General features: G+C 31.1%; 1 protein-coding gene across 15 annotated transcripts in view; it reads left to right on the forward strand.

Moving 5' to 3' along the window:
* Positions 1-202: 202 nt before the first annotated feature.
* Positions 203-19,784, forward strand: part of LOC143082932 (liprin-alpha-1-like) — a 47,745-nt gene continuing 28,163 nt past the window's right edge. For 8 of the 15 annotated variants that reach the window (XM_076258955.1, XM_076258960.1, XM_076258961.1 and 5 more), the window contains exons 1-5: positions 204-753; positions 7,859-7,963; positions 12,056-12,220; positions 17,552-17,626; positions 19,072-19,194. In XM_076258955.1, the coding sequence (XP_076115070.1) occupies positions 514-753; positions 7,859-7,963; positions 12,056-12,220; positions 17,552-17,626; positions 19,072-19,194 (708 nt within the window). In that variant the 5' untranslated portion in view covers positions 204-513. Of the gene's footprint in view, positions 754-7,858; positions 7,964-12,055; positions 12,221-17,551; positions 17,627-19,071; positions 19,195-19,784 lie in introns of all 15 variants that reach the window. The other 7 variants (XM_076258948.1, XM_076258949.1, XM_076258953.1 and 4 more) reach the window with 1 other exon arrangement.

The raw sequence follows: 19,784 nt of genomic DNA on the forward strand, positions 1-19,784 counted from the left end.
TGGTACCTTTTGTTTTTGTTTACAATTTACTAAACAAATTAGAGAAAAATTCTTTCACTGACTAGCAACTATATATATTGTTGACGTAACAGTCTAGATGCATCAATATCTATGAACCAAATGATATTTTACTTTGGCCTATTAGGAATAAACAGTTAGAGTTACTTCCCTTGCGATGACTTATTCCAATGAATTGTGGGTAATGACACACTTTTAGAAAAAGAAATATGGCTTCTAAATAAGATGTGATGGGTCATTTAAAAATCAAAACATTTAGACATGACAAGTAAATATGCATGGAATTTTTGTCATACGAGGCGAAAAGAAAACATCATTCTGTTGTTTGGACCGTAAATTATTGTGAAAATATGTAGTGATAATTTTATAAACCACTAACTAAATTCGAGGATCGTAAGTAACCCGGGATGCTATTGACATCACCGGTAGAAAAACCTATATTTGTTTTATGAATGTCACTTTTGATTTGGATTAAATAACAGGAAAAATTTCAAAATGAGTTGTGATGTTATGCCGACGATTTCTGAGGACGGTTCGAACGATGGCGAGTCGCAGTGTTCGGGTGATGATGCTAACTTTGAACACTTGATGGTAAACATGCTGGATGAGCGAGATAAGTTGATGGAAAATTTGAGAGAAACTAAAGATACGTTATCATTAACACAAGCCAAACTACAAGATGTTGAAAGGGAGAGAGATGCTCTCCAAAACCAACTTAATTCCACTACCCCGCAGGTAAAACATTCAAGTCACGCCCATTTCATTTAAATACATTATTATGTATTAAAAACTGACATCATCTTTTACAAGAATAGATTCAAAACAGCCATTTTGTATACATTAACCCAGCCTTGGGATATTTCATTCATAAAATTTTTACTATGAGATTTCAAGGAAAATGTGCAGTCTGAAGTTAAAGACTTACATTTTACATTTTTTATAGAGTTGTAAATCGAATAATCTTGAAAGTTAGAAATGATAATAAAATAGTATTTCCTTTACATACATTGACATATGAAATCTAATATTTACCAATAAATTTGTGTATTCAAATTTCAATAAACATAATGGAGTTAATGAAAAAATATTGTTTCTAATACAATTTTTGAATTAATATTGTTTTTAATTTTTGAGCTTTTTAATACAGATTGTTTGCTCTGTGATTGGGATCTTAATCTCTTTTGAGTAAAAAATTTGAAACAGATGTTTTGCATATTTACTATAAATATCTATCTGTGAAAATTTTTGAGAAATCAAAGAGCCATCTGACTTACTATTTATAGTTAATTGGATTATATAGGTATATTAAAACACCTGCTGTTATTTCTGCATTAATTGGTTTAAATCCAATTGTTGATACACCTGATGGTGTACTTGATTAGATCCTCTATAATAGGATTAACTGTCTAGCATTCACAAATTTTGTATAATGAAGTTTAAATACATATATTTAATGCATTAACAAAACAGAATAGAAAGATATTAATCATGCATTGATTTTGTAAATTGAAAGTAACAAAATCGAGATCTTACTCAAGTTACTGCATCATTTCAACTGATGTTTAACATTTGTGTGATACAGATTGAAGTCAAACAACGGCATGGCTTCTGCTATGGCCATCAGTCAAAGTGTGTTATCAATAACAATCGATGAGTGTCCACACAGGAACGAGAAAAAAAGTATAATAGCCCCATTTTCTAATTCTACCACCTTTATTGATATATTCAATCAGTATCATGACTTTGGATTAAAGAACAATGAATTTACTGTGACTGGAAAAAACCATGAAATATCTCCCACATTGACAGTTTGAAAATTTTATAAGCTGGAAGTCCTGGCCAAGTCTTCTGCAACTTTTGAACATGGACTATTCATATCTTGTATACTTTATACAATGAACTGATGAAAATAACCTGAAAGAATAACAAACTGATTATAAAAAAAAATTCCTACCTACCGACCCTAATTTTTTGGGGCATGCAACAGGAAACACACCTATTTTTTTTTTGGCCTTACATTGCCCATTTCCTTTCTCAATTTCATTGCATGTATATGAAATTTTCAATCCTCAATGAGAATTCCCTTTTCACTTTCTGTTGAAGAAAAAGAGCTTCCAGATTCACATATATACATGTACATGTACAATGTACAATGAATTTCAAGGGGGTATTATAAACATGATAAAGGAGGCAGTCTTCAACCTATTTTTCAAAATTCATGACCACCATTCCTTCAGACACCGCCACACCCTTCCCCATTCCATCAAAAAAGTCTATGGGGAAACACTTTGTTCCAGAGATTTTTTGGGTAACTTTTGGAAAAATGATTAAATCTGACTGGTGCAGTCATATTATTAGAATTATACATTTTGTACATCATATTTATGCAGAATGATAGATAAAGACAGACTGTATTCAGCATTGAGTTCAGCATTGTTATCTTGAGCGACTAATTATTATTAAGTACTAAATGTAAAGTCACACCATTAAGCATAAAAGGTAATTTTTACTCAAAACTCTTAACTTTTAATTAATTCCATGTGTGTTACACTTGATTTTATATCACTGATTCCATGCATAATAAATCCATCTGCAACAGATTTGAGAGATGAGTTGTAGATTGATTGAAGTGTGTATTAAATAAGGAAATTGCCAATGAGACAAATTTCCAATAACATACCAAAGGAAAAGAAGTACATTTAAATACATCATGTAACAACAGACCATCTTACTACCTTCAACAAACAAAACCGCTACTTTATAGTAAGCTATAAATGTATATATTGTAATGGATAACAAAATTTGAATCTTCAGGTATTTACAGGGAACATAAACTTCATGGACTGTGTTTGAACAATGGTCAATTTATGTTTAAACCCTCCTTTGGTACAAAACATAAATTCTGGAATTCCATAATAAAAATGAAATTGAGAATGGAAATATGGAATGTGTCAAAGAGACAACAACCCGACCATATAACAGACAACAGCAGAAGATCACCAATAGGTCTTCAATGCAGCTAGAAATTCCAGCATCAGGCCTAAATTAAAATATTGTTTGTTTGCCCTTTACCGACCGACCCTATGAATTCGTTCCGACTGAAAATCTTTTATTTGTATTTCCTGGCAATATTTTATTTTATTTTTTTTCTTCGTTCCCACCGAAAATCTTATATTTGTATTTACCGCTCAAAACTTTTTTAACGGAATCCTTGGGTTTTATCTTCCTCGTACAGTGTTTAGTCCGTTTGGTATCACTAGAGCGTTTGACACGAACACGTGCATTTAGATATTCAAAGCATTGTTTTGAAATCGATGTCGAAAGTTTTAAAATCATGACAAACATTGCCCTGTGTGTCTTTATACTTGAAGAGCAGGGTTCATTAAGAATAAGTTTGTCCAAAACAAAATTATCAACGTGTGTACAAAACATTTTGTAAACGGACGTTGTATCTTATGTAGGGAGGACTTTGCTGATCAGGATGATAATGATGCATTCGATCAGCTTTGGCATATTATTTATATCTGACATGAACCAAAAGGCCTGTAAAGGGGAGAATAATTGGCAGTAAAATCGCCAAGTTTTTCCTTTATATAGACCATTTATAAAGGCAATGTAAAATACGTGACAAGTGAGTTTCAAGTCTTGAAGCATTTTTATAGGAAACACCGGCCCACAGGAAAATTTAAACACTCGAGGGTTGAAAGTAAAATAAGACAAATGCTTAGTTTTAGCTCTTCTAACTGGTTGCAAAACGATGATGGCGGGAAATGGACTACCGGGCAGTGGCTTTATATTCTAATCAAATTTTCTTTTTATTTCACAGATATGGCTCTGGTATTCTAAGTCAGGGACTTTCCATAAGTATAGAAAGTCCCTGTTTAAGTTCAAATTTTGATAAAATTGTTAGTATGTGAATAAAACATGCTATAGGTTGCACATTGTAAATACAGCTGATTCACAAACCATGCTAGGGAGAGATAGATAATTAATATTTTTGTCATACTGGTTACCAGATATGATCTCTCATGTTTCATCTCCTAGAGACATGATTTGGGATTGGTCACCATATACCGTCAAATTGAAATATGTGGAAAATCTAAGGTCGAGGTAAGGGTACGTAGTAAAGACTTTTAATGTAAGTTAAAACTCTAAAAAGTTCCAGGCATATAAACATTGAAAATATGCCACATAGTCCTTTATTTTTATATTTGAAGAAAAAAGGTAGCAGTGCATATGCATTAACTTCACTTTCTATATTTTTTTCAAAACCTCCTAGGACTATTATACTAAATTAAATAATCCCAGAAACTTCATAGTAAAAGCATACTTAAACAAATGCAATACAAACAACAATGATATCCTGCAGATTTTGTATCTATAAAATAAAATATTATACCTACCCACCTACACATGACAAAAAATGTACCGAGTCAAATTATTTTTTGGGAAATAAAAATAAAATATTTTACCTACCTACCTACCCTGTTTCAAAAAATAGGGTCGGAAAAGGGCAGACAAACAATATTTTAATTTAGGCCTCATGTAACACACATGCATAAACCTTTTTCACTTAGTCTCATCATAGTCCTAGTTTTCAACATTTTAACCTACTAAATATAAATCTGAACTATTTGTCAGAGGTCTTTTGAGTTGAAATAGCAACATACAAAATGTACATTCAACTCCATCATAAAGAATACAAAGAAAGCTCACAGACCTTTATCATGACTACATACAATGTACAAATTTGTCAGATTTGGTACTGTGTGTTATTAATTTTAAATAATTATAATTCTCAAGACATGTACTGGATTTTAAGGACATAATCATGATAATCAATGTACAATATAACAATTCAAAAATAATAAAACAATGATCATTTAAAATTGGTGAAAGTCATAATTCCATCACTAGTATGGGTACTAAAAGACAATGCATGTGTGCATATTTGGTTATTTAAAAAATGGGAGGAAGGTTTGGTTGCTTATCCTGTATGCCAGAAATGATCAATTTTTAACACATTTTGTAAAACTTTTGCATTGGTACAAAAGAAAAATCTACATTATTTGAAAACTTGAATAAAAGTCAAAGCCATTTTGATGCTTATTTGAAAACTTGAATAAAAGTCTATTAAGCCATTTTGATGCTTAAATGATGTTTATGGCTTGCATTTTGATTATGCAGTACATCTACAAATGTATGGACTGAATAGGGGCAAACCATTTCTTGCAGCCATACAAATGTAAAATGCAACAATTATTATGAACACTTAATGTTTACCTGTTTAAATGTGATAATTCACAATGAGTATAATGAAATTCAGTAATGATCTAGACCAACACCATCCTTACTTTGAAACTTGAGATAACAGATCAGATTTAAACATGGATCAACAACATCACACAACTTTACAACTCTAGATTGATATCAAGCTAAAAGATCTGATTCCACGTTTTATTGTGAAATGACAGAGAAAAAAATCATGTTTTTGTAAGGAAGCTGTCTATATCATCACAGCTGTTTTATTCAGATAGATAAAACAGATTACAGACAGATACACACTGCCTTCTATATAGAGCATTTAGTCCAACTGAATTAAACTGTGAATGCATGTTTTCATTCAGCAAATGTGTTTTTTTAACCTTCAATATCTTGGTTTGTGTTGTACTACTTTTGGGACAAATTATATCAAAATTATAGAAAACTTCATTGGCTCTAACTCAAAATATGGACAGTTTTATGTTTAGGGCGTCTTGAAATTTTTTGACAGCTTTTGAAGTGCTAATTTTTAACCTTTTTCAGCTGGACCAAATCACTACTTTCCTTTAAAATTCTGGAACCAATCTTTTTTACAGTGTAATTTCACCCCCCTACTTGCAATTTGAGGCATTTAACATGGAGAAATAAATTTGGAAGGGGTATAAAAAAAAAATGGCAATTGACCCACTGTCAACACGAGGGAATCTTTGTGAACAATGAAAATCAAGGGACGACAATTGTGGTCTGGGACCAATATAGTGACTTCTCTTGTTACATACATGTTGATGGGGAATTTTAAGCTTGTTGTAGTCCAATTAGATCAATCAATACAAAATAATATATACACATACATTATCATTATTATTATAAAATATATACAAACTCTTTAACAGGCTCAGGCTGAGATAAAAATATAAAAATAAAAAGCAAATTTTAAACCACACACAAAAATAATAAAAAACACCTGAAGTTAATATATTTACTGTTAGCTGGACATGCTGGACCACACTACTCTAGCTATAGGGTATAGAAAACTGCTGACAGAATTATCAGCCAAGTGGTAGTAATGATAAAAACAAGAGAGGGAAACCCTTTCACTTTCTTTATATTTGATGAAAACATAGAACCTGAAATGATTTCATTTATTATCATATGAAGTGATACTAGAGAATTTCTAGGTGATTAAGTTTTCACCAGATGTTTTGTTAATAATGCTTAAAGGATATAATGTTGATCTGATGGTGATAACAAATCCTATCATATTAATTATCATGGTGATTTAAGTAGAACTTTATGGCTAATCTGATAGTCATAAGCTCTCTATGCTGCATTGAAGTTCTTCTGTGATTGTAGAAACCATGAAAAAGTTTTAACTGACTTAATGGCATTTATTTTCTGACTTCTCTCAACTTAATTCAGATAAATGAAATAATAAGATGACTGCAATCTATGTTAAGGATGTACTTAGGTGAGGTTTTGGAAATTGGTGTCAAATGTTCGGATTCCTCAGTATTTTTCCATCAATACAGGGTAAAATATTTTGCCCATAACACCCATTTTTCTTTGTATAAAAGACTTCAATAGCTCATAAAAAGCCATTTTCCAAAATTTAAGCAATTTCTTAATTTTTGTTCTTTGTATTTGAGACCCAAATAATACCAATACAAATGTAAGGTAAAAGTCCGAGGCAACCTTTTCCCGCTTTTTTTAGAAACTCAAATATCTCGAAAATGAGGTCCATGACCTATCAATATTTTTATCTTATTTTGTTCCTTACTTGATGCTATTTCAAAATAAAGTATCAATTTTAATTTCTTGATTTTTTAAAATTCACCTAAGTACATCCTTAAGTAGCGCTTCCTGGACATTCAAGACTGAACAAAGGTTGAATGCCAGAAAAAAAATATAATAACAAAACATTTTGTGCTTCAAAAGTAGTTGGGTCTTTGAACAAGTTTTTTTCAAGATTTTCTTTCAAACCAAGGCTAACTATTTGTAAACTGTAGGTCTTACATATACATCGTAGCTCTGAATGGTATGTTTGTTCTTAAAAAAAAACCAACTAGCACACTTACTTCAAATAGTTAGATGTTTACATGTTACTGCTAGTAGAACTTTGCCAATAGTCCATACTTCAAATAGTTAGATGTTTACATGTTACTGCTAGTAGAACTTTACCAATAGTCCAGAGTTAGCAAAATATTTGTTTTTCTTTTGTGCTAGTGGTCATGGTGGTGGTACTTGAAAAAATGTGTGATGTTCTTCACTATTATTTCTATTGCAAAACACCAAAATTGTCCAAACTGTGGACAAACCTTCAGATTGCATTTCAAAAACTCTGGTAGTGTACATATGTATATTACATATACATGTGTAGCCTTCTGTATTTCTTGTCAAATAAAATGTATTTTAAAGAGACCTGTTAGAATGTTAACCTTGTCTGATATTCAAGTGCACATGTTAAATTTATATTATTATCAGCAATAGTTAAATGTTATTACCAGTACATATTAAATATTTAATTTCAGCAAACAAAAATATACCATAACATTTTTACAATACTATATTTCTATTACAGCAAGAATTTGTTTCCTTATCGAAAGAAGTTAATATTTTACGGGACCAGTTACTGGAAAGAGAGGAAGAAGTAGCAGAGCTCAAGGCTGAAAGGAACAATACCAGGGTACGTTATCATGTAAAGTGAATACAGAGGAAACTTCACAGTACAAGTAAACAAGTTAGAGTAAACTTTAGTAATTAGAAGACTAACGAATATAAAAGGATGAAGAAAAGAAAGATGTGTTGCTAAGATAGGAACTAAACACAAAAGAAAAAACAAAAAGAAAGTAGCCTTCAAAGACACTAATATGTACACAACTTTTCAAGAAAATTGTTAGTTAAGCTTACCATAGAGTAATTTATACATTTAAACAGTAAACTTAAATAAACATTTTATAATGGTTGATCATCAGAGAACACAGTAAACAGACAAGAGTACTCTGTTAAAATGTAATTGTGTACTTCCTATTTTAAACTAAGGACAATGCTTTGTTAGATTTGATTACATGTGATATTTAAATGTAGGAGGAAAGAATATAATAGAAATATTTTGAAGGTGCGTTAATAACTAAGTATCCCCAGTGTTAAGTAATAACACAATTACCACTGTGCTGGTAATGAATTCACTGAAATTAGGATACTGTTATAAAATAACAAGATTATACCTACTATATATAACTCATTGTTCTTGTGAGGATTTTAAAGTACTCTGGCTTCTGTCAGTCTTGTTATCAAAAAGTTTAAACCATCTGATAGATATAAGAAGATGTGGTATGAGTGCCAATAAAACAACTCTCCATCCAAGTCACAATTTGTAAAAGTAAACCATTTTAGGTCAGAGTATGGTCTTCAATACCGAGCCTTGTCTCACACTGAACAGCAAGCTATAAAGGGGCCCTTTGAGCATAGATATTGTGTACATGCATACATGAAATCCATTTCTTGTTAAATCTGACCACTTATGATATTTATTTGTTTGATCTTTTTGTGGTATATTTTGATGAACTAAATTCATAACCTGAAAAATATTGCGGATTTCAAAATGTACCAGAAGAAAGAAAAAAATTTGAGTAAAAAAGTTACGAAACACTTCTAGTTGCTCAAGAAACGTATTCACATATATTTAGACAGAGAAGGACGTCAGATTGTACAGAAAGATTGCACTGAAAAACACGATAAAAATGTCTTGTTTCCTGTGAATAAATAGTTGCAGGAGATGAAAGCAATTTGATTTTAGAAAATAAATTGATAATTATGTATATTTTGTACTTATCTCTTATGATATGCAGGTGCCTTTAGAATGTTTGTTAACTTTTATCAAATTTTGAAATTGGCTTAAAGTTAAAAATTATGGTGAATTTATTATTACTTTATTGGGATACACTGCATTTGTATGTACAATGTAAGGTAGGATTTTAAAACATATACTGGACTTAAAGTATAAATCTACGGAACTTTCATAGTCATTTGAACTCTCTGTAAAGATCTAAGAGTTTTTTAAATCTAATTGATAAGGCACTTGGTTTTGTTCCAAGGTTTTGGTATTTGAAAGACAATCTTGATCTCCTAGCATCATCAGAGATGGTAGGCGGAATTTATGTTTTATTGCAAGTAATAGCAATGGTACTGCCATTTCTAATAAAACCTCAAGCATGCCTTATATTTAGGGTTAGTGTTAAATGGGCTCATGCACCATTATGTTCATACCTATTAGTAAATTGCTATAGCTTGTTTTCATTAAACTTTTGAAGGGCAGAAAATATTGCTTTGATCCCAGAATTTGACCCAGAATTTGAACATTTTAGTTAACTTACATGTAACAGAAAAATCTCTATAATTGCAGAAAAGAAATCATAAGAGTGATCATGATTTACCCTGCAATTACATCACAATGGATGACATCTTGAAATAATGAATAATTATAGATTATCGTTGATCATCTCAACGAGATTGATATTCTCACTTGAGCCGGGACGGTGAAAGCGAGAAAGGCAATTGAGTTGAGATGATCGATGATAATCTGTTTATCGCTATTTTACCTATGAGGACGTTGTCAATTGCATGTCAATTTCAGTAGAAACGCCACATGCCTGCTTAGTTTTTAGCGATATTTTTCCATCTCAAGCGAGTAGCATGATATGAAAATTATCACAAAAAAAAAAAGATCAAAGGAAAAATGCATTAAATAGCGATAATTATTATTATCAATATATATAAGGCCAACATTAAAAATATCTTTGTTTCCCCTCCCCGACTGAGGTTATCAGGGTATGGTAGGTAGGCAAATTATTTATTTTTATTTCTAGATATAATTTTTCTATATTGAATTTTGTAATTTTTACAAAATTCAACAGGTAAGATAAGTCAAGAAAAGTGGGGTATTCCCTGTATTCAGTGTACACCCCAGTTTTCTGATGTTAAAAACAGTATACAGAGACCTCCTTTTCCTATTCATTTTATGGTATAAAATCTACAAAAGCACACATCCTTCATGTGATAACAATGTGTAATGAAAGCTCTTAGCAAGTGTTTAATTAGTTAAAATTCAAGCTTATTTCAAGTCAAATTTGATGCATAACTCACAACAAAACAATTCCTGTGTTCACCAATTCATACCTTGATCATCAATTATGAGATGACAAAAAGATATGTTAATGACTTAGGAATTAAAATTTAATGAATAAAAATTTTCAAAAAAAGTGAACAAAATTCAGTTATGTTCAATTGCACCTGGATCATGCAGCTTGGTCAATTAATTCCTAAACAAAAGATTTGTATGTTTTTTCGAGTTCTAGAAAAAACAAGGCTTCACTTACATGTTTTGTTGTTCCTAGAATACTTTAAGTATTTACAAATTCAACTGATTCAGTTATAATGTCAAACATGCCCTTTTGTTAATTTCATGCCATAAATTGAAAAATAAAAACACAATTGAAATGGTATTGTTTACACAAGAGGTGAAAGCAGGGAATTCACGTATCCAACATTTTCTGACTTGTGCCCAACCTGTTCGAAGTCGAAGACAAAGTAGATTGATTTAAAGCACGATTCAGACCATTTTTACTCAAAGATTTTATCCTTAAAACAGGAACAGAGGTAAAAGACAAAGCCAATCAAGGTGCACTCAATGGGTTGAAAGATGCTTCAGATTTTTTATTTTCAAATATCACCCTTGCACACAACACAAATCGTGTAGCAAGGCAGTTTCTTTTCCTTGATTCCGAATGATATAGACGCTTCAATGCAAAAATGCCTTGATTTAAAACGCTTGTTGATTACAGCATCGGAAAGGTATGACAAAAAACCAACATAGCCAAAAAAAAAAATTTTGAAGAAGAATGGCCAATAAAATTTTTCAAGTCGCTGCAATTCTACCGGGTCGGTGCTGGGAGGGGAAACAAACAATATTTTATTTTTGGCCTAAATAAAAACTAAGATTAAGTAACAATAAAAAAAACTAAATAAGAATTGCAACCTTAAGTTTTAAATTGAGTTCTAAATGTAAATGTTGTATATACCAATATATGTCCTTTCAGTAAAAATTAAAGAGAAATGTATTGTGAAAGAAAAGTCATGTCCAGTCTTAAGAATGGGCAAGGTAATAAAGCTTGAAATGTTATCAACCCTGTCCCCAATCCCAAAATAGACTAATGGGAAAATTTCTTTTAGTTACCATAGAGGATGCAGGCTCTACTACATTTTAAACCATGTTGTAGAACTTTTATTTTATAAATTATTTTCCAACTATTCTTGCAACTATGATTCACTATTACACACCAACTAATTTGAAGTTGAGAGGAGGACCTGGGATTTTATTTTAAGCAAGATAATTTATGTAATACAAGGTTAGAGTCAAGATAATTTATTCTTTTTTATAAAAATAGGTATATCTTCTGCTTTACAAAAGAGATGAATTAATGCATAGGTAAATATAGGTAGTTTTTCCATAGCGGATCAGATTTTTTTTTCATACACCATACTGATGTCATATTTTTCAGAAATGTCCTAATCTGCATGAATAGTTATTTGTTAAGATTGAAAAAATAAGTATAACTGCAAGACCCAGCACAAGGGATTAAGAAGTTTAGTGTCCCCTCTCAACGTGATTTTATAGTTTTCCAGATATATGTACATAAATGCAAGAAATTTAATAAGGTATAAAAATACTTACTTCTAAATTATGCAATGTTTATGAAATGATTTTGTTTGATTTCAGTTGTTACTTGAACATTTAGAATGTTTAGTATCACGACATGAACGTTCACTAAGGATGACAGTGGTCAAGCGACAAGCCTCCTCTCCAGCAGGTGTGTCCAGTGAAGTCGAGGTTCTCAAAGCTTTAAAATCATTGTTTGAACATCACAAGGCTTTGGATGAAAAGGTAAATTAAGTGAAAAAATTAAACATAAGAAGCAAATTTGGAATATATATATATAGATGAAAAAAAAAAATGCTTAAATAGAATTCCATGTTTCCTTGCGATTTTGTTGTTATTGTTGTATGTGTATATGTCATGTATGTTGTAAATTTTCAGAGTCTGATTTTAGGAATTTGAATGGCCATTGATGAAGTAAGAAATTAATCCTTTCATGTGAAATACAGGTAGTACACTTTGTAGTTGAAAGTTCTTTGTTTGATGAACAATAAAGTCAGGTGTATAGTTAGCCTCCTTGGGCATTGTACATGTTTCCTATGAAATATGCTAATTAATAAGGTCAGGAGAAGACAAGTGGAACAGACCTTTGATAGCAAGTTCAAGAGATTTGAAAGGTTTATTTAATTAAATTCTCATTTATTATTTCAGTCAAAAGGGGTAATGATAAGTAAATATATAGTTTGTATACCAAGCCTCTCATATTTTGGAGTTCGGTTGAATTTCTACACCAATGGTTTTCTTTTTCTTTCAGTTTGATCCATGTGCATTGTGAATATCCTTATATAATAAATTACTCAAACTTTCTGAATGATGCAAGAAATTGACCATTATCCACCGTTTAATCGGTGCATGAACATGAGCTTGGTTCTCATAATACATTCTGTACCTTCTAAACTGTGTGGCCACAGAAATTATTTCTGGATATTCATATCATATAAAAAGTACTCTTATAAGTGCTCTATATTTGCTTTGTTTAAAAATGAATTTTATTTGGCTGGGAAAATGAAGCATGGATTTTAAAATGGTGGCGGAATCTTCCTTGCATGTTTGATGGTAATTTCATGTATTTTTATCCAGCGTATTGTTTCTCACATGCATATAAGCATGTACATATAAATACATTCTCAACTGAAATCGAGAATTTAAGTCAGGGATTATTAACTACATATGTTTTATTATAAATAAATATGTTTTAAGGTGTGAAAGTCAACCTTGCTCTCCTTCAAAGCATTCTAAGTAGAAGCTTTAGGCTAGCTGTAAAGTTAAGTTTTACAATCAAGTTGCAATGTCTTATGAACATTTGACAAGACGTTTGAAGGTTAGAGGAAAATATATGACAAAACTTGTATAAATGGCTCACATAACTAAGTAAATTTGGATTACACATACAGAAGTTGACCAGATAAATAGCTGTCTTTTTCATAAGTTTTAATTTTGGCCATCTTCTATTCGGTTAATTTAAATAGTTATCAATGAAAACTGGCACAATCCTGCCTTCTACTACAACAATGTATTTAAAAATTGAAAAAAGAAGCCAGTTTTTATTAATGTTTAGTTTGATAGTCAATAAAATGGAGAACAGATTGGAAAAGGAAGGATTCCTTGCTACATCAAGAATTTGAAAAAATGATGAAAAAAATAGAAATATGATACATTGATACACCAAGATGAAATTTGTTGAAAGAAAGAAAGGAAAAAAAGTTAATTGTTAAATATTGGTTTATTCACTCCAATCAATCATCATCTTTGAGCAAATACATTAACAAGAAGAAAGTTAATATGATTGGTAATTATTTGATGATGACCTTATTATTAAGTTTGTTTGTATTGATTGATATGAGGTGACCTAGTGGTCTGGTTTTGTATCTATACCAATACTGTAACAACAGTACCAACGAGTAATCCATTAGATTTACCTTGGAATATAAGATATCCATTGATTGATGAAAGCCTATCATTCAGATGAACAACAGCAGTTGACAATGCCAATGAGCTAAGAAAGTTTTGCAGCATGTGTACCGGTAAACACTGGTGTAGAGGTTAAAACTTATTATCGCACCACAGATAAATGAACACGTTGTGATTGGTTTGACGCCTTCACATGGTGACCCCTATGGATCTGTATTTTTCTACAAAATGCAGCAGAAAAAGTCCAGCTTATGATAAATTTGTAATACAGTTAACTACTGACCCCTATGGACTCATCCCCTAGGGATTTTACTAACCCTCTATGGATCCGTAGGGGTCAGTAGCGAACTATATAACTTATAAAGTCTGATTTGGTAATCCCATACAGACACTTTCTTTTGATGATTATTGTACATATATATACCTATATAAAAGAGATCACTACATACACATGTAGAACAAAAAAGTTCCTTCACAAAACATAGTCCAACCTTTGTTCTGTTTAAAAAAGTATGAAACAAGTCTACTTTACACTTGTACATACAGTATATTGGTAATTTGACATAGTTTTAAAATTTTGATAATTTAAATTCAATTAAGAGATCCTGGTGCCAGCTGCCTGCTCTTGTGTCTTACTGGACTTTACAGAAGCTTTTCTCAGTAAACAAATACACAACAATTGTTTCTTACTGGACTTTACAGAAGCTTTTCTCAGTAAACAAATACACAACAATTGTTTCTTACTATTCCCACTATTGTTTACTATAGAATGCCAGGTGTTTAATGATTTGATCCATATATTTACTTCAGGGAAATTGATTTATTGATTCTGGTTGGCTGTTTGATTAGTAAACTTAGTTATAGGCCATTGTTGTTATTCCAAAGTGTATTGCGATGGGAGAATCTAGTTCTGGTCCTATTTTATTAGACATATGATAGTCAGGAAAATTCTGTCAAATAAGTAGTTTGTCTTCTTTATAAAATGGGTTAGCTAGTTAGTTTATCAAGATTAGGGGAACATATCTGCTTTTGTGATTTTGTGCCACCCTTTTTTGGCCACAAAATGAATGTTTGGAAATATTCAATTGTCTTTTGAAAGAGTAAACATTTACTGCCTAGTTGAAGCCTCCATTTTAGGTGAAAAAAAAAATAAAATATCTAATCTTGATTTTCTTGGACTCTCTAGGTTTCCTCCAACTATAAAAAATTAACTGCCACAAATAGCCAATAGTACTGAAATTGACATTAAACAAGAAAAATTAATCTAAGAAATATGACATAGGAAGTTGCTTGAATTGACAAAACTTATATTCTTTATGCAAACAGGTATTAAGAACCATGATTGGCATAAGATGTTTTTACTTGTTTTTGTATCACTAACAGGTCAACACTGAGGTTATGAGTTAAAATCCTGCACTGTACAGGTGCACTCTACTTAAATCTAAATTGACTAGAATTGTCATTTTTCCTATTGAAGGTCAGTGATTCTCATCAGGCGCTCAGGCTTCCTCCACCAATAAAAACTTCACCAAGAAATAGCACAATAGTGATCAAGTGGCGTCATGAATTTTAATCTAGTCTTTAAAGCTATAAAGTTGGAAAGTGGCCATTGTTAAAGGCAGATGAGCCTCACAGGAAGAACCTCTAGACTAATGATATGTTCTATGATGAGTTTATTTCTGGTAGATATATAACAGTGACTCCACAGTTTAGACTTGAAATTTTAAATTAAGCACCTCAATAGTTAAGGCTACACAATAGGTCAGACCTGAAAAAGGATATATACATGTATATATAAGTTTTTGACTAAATAATTTGATACATAATTATTACTGTATCTCTTATATTCCAGTGATTTGGATAATGTTAAAGAATTTATTTTAGTTGAATTTGGGAATTCTAACCCTCTGTATCTTAAAAGTTATTGTATAAAGTTGCCGAATTGACAGTAAATTGTGGGATAATAAATTTTAATTCCATAATAGTTTCTCAAGATCAATGCCATCTAAGAGAAAAAGCAGTTTTAACGATTTAAGCGAACTTTTGGCCGGTGTTAATGGAAATGTATAGACACTCAGACTTACTGTATGAGTCATCCCCCTGTCTTGGATAAAACTCAATTCAACTTATTGATTTTTGGCGGGATATTGCACCATGGCTTCTACTGATTATTTGAAATACCAAATTAGACATGTAGTAAGAATCCAAATAAAATGATTTACGACAAGCAAAAGAAAGTCAATAGTCATACGAGATGTGTACAATAATATGCACAATATTACCCAATCCATGCAAATCTTTGATACAGAAGAGGAATATGATAACATGTGTTGTCGAGATGGCGTGTTATCTGTGGTAGGTTTAAATGTACGTACTTGTACCTAATCAGGGTCCTGCTTATGTAGGCATGCTCTATGTAGTGCATTTATTGCTTGGGTTGCAGCCAATGCAAGGGGGTTGGGTCTGTAAAAAAGTGCTTTCCTTAATGGGAAATGATCAGATGTGGGTTAAAACATGGTTGAAAAGAGGTTAATTAGTTTCATTGGTCAGGAAATTCCCTTAGTTGCTAGGTACTTTGTGATATTTGTAGGTTAATTGATGACTTGTACAAATCAATGTTATTGAAGAAAAACAGACTGTATTTAGTGACGTCTTTTAAAATTTGAGATTGCAGAAAATTTTTAGTCATGTGAGGAAAATGATGTTTTAAAGAAATAAGTGAAATGCTTTGTATCACACTAAGATTTCGCTCAAAGATTATTTACAACCAACATCTTTGGTACAAAAAAGTCAAATCTCATGGAAAAACGTTAAAATAAGCTTATTATGCAATGTTAAGAGAGAAACCTGTTTGACTGTTGACATTATTTAAAGAAAAAAATCCAGAATCAAATAGATTAGTGCAAAAAGGCTGGTGAACTTGAGGGTTGATGTGTTAGATGACATTATCCAGAAATGTGATCTTCAGATAAGAAGAATTGATATTTTATATTGTTTGTCTTCTTATCCTGTTCTGATATCTGAATTTTTGTAAATTACCTGATTCATTTGCCAATTACTTCTGAGATAAGTAAAGAATGTGAATTTAAGAAAGCTGCAATTCTTAAAGTATTAGAGATCAAAATTAGGTCAATTCTGCAGTTCATGTTTAAACTAAAGTGCAGTGGTTACAGAAGATTAAGTTTGAGACAAGGTTGAAAACAAAGTGGATATTTAAAGGAAATTATCCATTTCTGTCTGGTAAAACAAAAGAATAAAAGTCATTATCATTAGCCATATAGGCAAATGACTTTTTAAGTCATTATTTTTTGTTTTCTTGAATCATCATCATGATATACAGAAAATTAGAATGTGCTCTTCATATTGTGTCTAGGGTACAAATACTAGATGCATCAAAGAAACTGCCTTATTGTCAAACCCTTCTGTCTTAAATTTCAGATCATGCTCACTTAGAATTTTTGTATGTGAAATGTTTAATTTTGAATGAACATGACAAAATATTGTATTTAACTACCAGTCAGTACAATCAAATGACTTGGACCAGGATTTAAATGAGTCATACAAGTTAGTAAATTGTATTGATCAAGATTAATAATTACAGTTAAGATTACATAATAATTAGTAATAAGTATTTATCAATAATTTCAGGTGAGAGAGAGATTGAGAGTAGCCTTGGAAAAAGTTGCCTCCTTAGAAGAGGAACTGACAAATGCTAACCAAGAGGTAATTATACTGCTTGACTATTGCCAAAGGTTTTACCTAACTTAAGGTTTCTAATGCTAATCACATAGATCATTAGTTAACACAGAACATACACATCTCTTGCTGTTAAACATACCTGTTTTCTGATATACAGTATACATTTCTACAAGGAAATTTGTCTTTTATCAATTTTGAAATTACTTAATGATACTTGTGGTTTATTTGCTATCTTATACATGTACTGGTGGTCATTACTATTCTTATCTTCAAAGTTCAAACCTTGTTATTCTATTGGTTTACTGTCTGTCTGTCATTTAGATTGTCTTTTCTACTCTTTTTCCTATCTTAAGATAATTTTTTGAATAATGCCCTATTTTTTGTCTTTTCTGCTCTTTTTTCTTTCTTAAGATATTTTTTTTATAATGCCCTATTTTTTGTCTTTTCTACTCTTTTTCCTTTCTTAAGATAATTTTTTGAAGAGTGCCCTATTTTTTTGTGCATTGTCAAGTCAAGTGCTAGTACAGATAATTTTTTAAAGTTTAAAGTTTTTGTAGTTGTTCAATTTTTCAAAATTTTAATGATACATGAGATTACATTGTACAAAGACCCTAATGATTGAGAGGTCACCATGTCAAAGGTGAAGGACACAGTAAAAATTAATAGACTGAAATTGTGGCAAAATCTTAGATTTGGTATCTTTTGAAATGTTTGTCCAAATTTCACAGTTCAGCTGACATAATAAAAAACAACAGAATTGCCAGATAAAAGTAATGGTTTGAAACTCCTGAGTTAATGTATTCAAATACTGTATTTGAGTCTTGTGAGGAAAACATGCTTTAAAAATCACTTTCTTAATTTTAAATTAATAGTGATTGTTTTGTTGTTTTTGTGCCCCAGACGTAGCAGAGGGAGCATTAAGTTTTACCCTTATCCGTCTGTATGTCCCAAAATTGGTTTCTGTCCTCTAACTTGAGTTTGCGTCAACCAAATGTTATGAAATTAATACACAATCCTTATTACCACTAAATACAGATCAAGTTTGAATTTTGATGTTACTCAAACCATTATGGAGTTTTATCACTTTATAAATTGAAAAATTGCTAAAGCAAAATTTTTAGTTTCTGTTCTGTAACTTCAGTTTTCCCCAACCAAACATTATGAAACCTATACACAATACTTATTACCAGAAAGCTCCGATCAAGTACAAATTTAGGTACAAATTTTATCACTTTTATTGTTTTGGAGTTATGTCCCTTTATAATGTTGTATGCAAGCAGGGGCTTCATCTGTGTCCATGGGGACACATTCATTCTCCATTAAATTCATTCTGCATTTATGCTCTCACTTCATGAGCTAATCTGAAATGAACATTTACCATTAAGGATAAATCTTTTATCTTTATTCTTCTATTAAATTCATGCTAAAAAAGATTATTTTTTCGCTTAAAGAAGACTTTTTCTTTACAGTTATTTACATTACGAGAACAGCAGAGTAAGTCGAGACATTCTAGTGGCAGCACAGAGGAGACTATGAAATTGATGAGTAAAAATGATCATAAGGATGAAGTTAAACCTGAACATCTACCTAAGGTATGGTTAATTTAAAAATAAGGTGATATAGTATGATTGCCAATGATGCTACTCTCCAAGGCATGGACATGAAAAATGAGAAACAGTTCAGATGAAAAAACTAGTGGACTAATTTATAATCATACAATTTAAGAAATACAAATAAGACAGATTTACTTATGGTTGCTATGTTTTCTTCAAGTTAATAAGTAAGCAAAATTTGTGAAGCTTCAAATTTGATAAAACACTGCAACTTAAAAGTTATTTCTATATAACAAGATACAGAGTTCTCAGATGTATTCAAAGTTGTGTGCTAGTTCACTCTGGGCACTCAGGCTTCCTCCACCAATAAAACTGACCGCCACATAAAAGTACAATAGTGATGATAGTGACGCTAAACACTAATCAAACAATCTAAGATGTATTAGATATCTATAATCGTGATGATAATGAAAGAAATAAGAAAGTACATCAGTTTTTTTTCAAGAAATATTTCATTTTGGTCAGCACCAGCTGCCTTACTACTGATCTTATAAAATGAATGATGTAGTATACGTACATAAGACATCATATTATAAACAAGGATTGGCTATTAAAATAGTGATTAAAAA

Source organism: Mytilus galloprovincialis, chromosome 7, assembly GCF_965363235.1.
Source record: "Mytilus galloprovincialis chromosome 7, xbMytGall1.hap1.1, whole genome shotgun sequence".
NCBI classification, from domain to species: domain Eukaryota; kingdom Metazoa; phylum Mollusca; class Bivalvia; order Mytilida; family Mytilidae; genus Mytilus; species Mytilus galloprovincialis.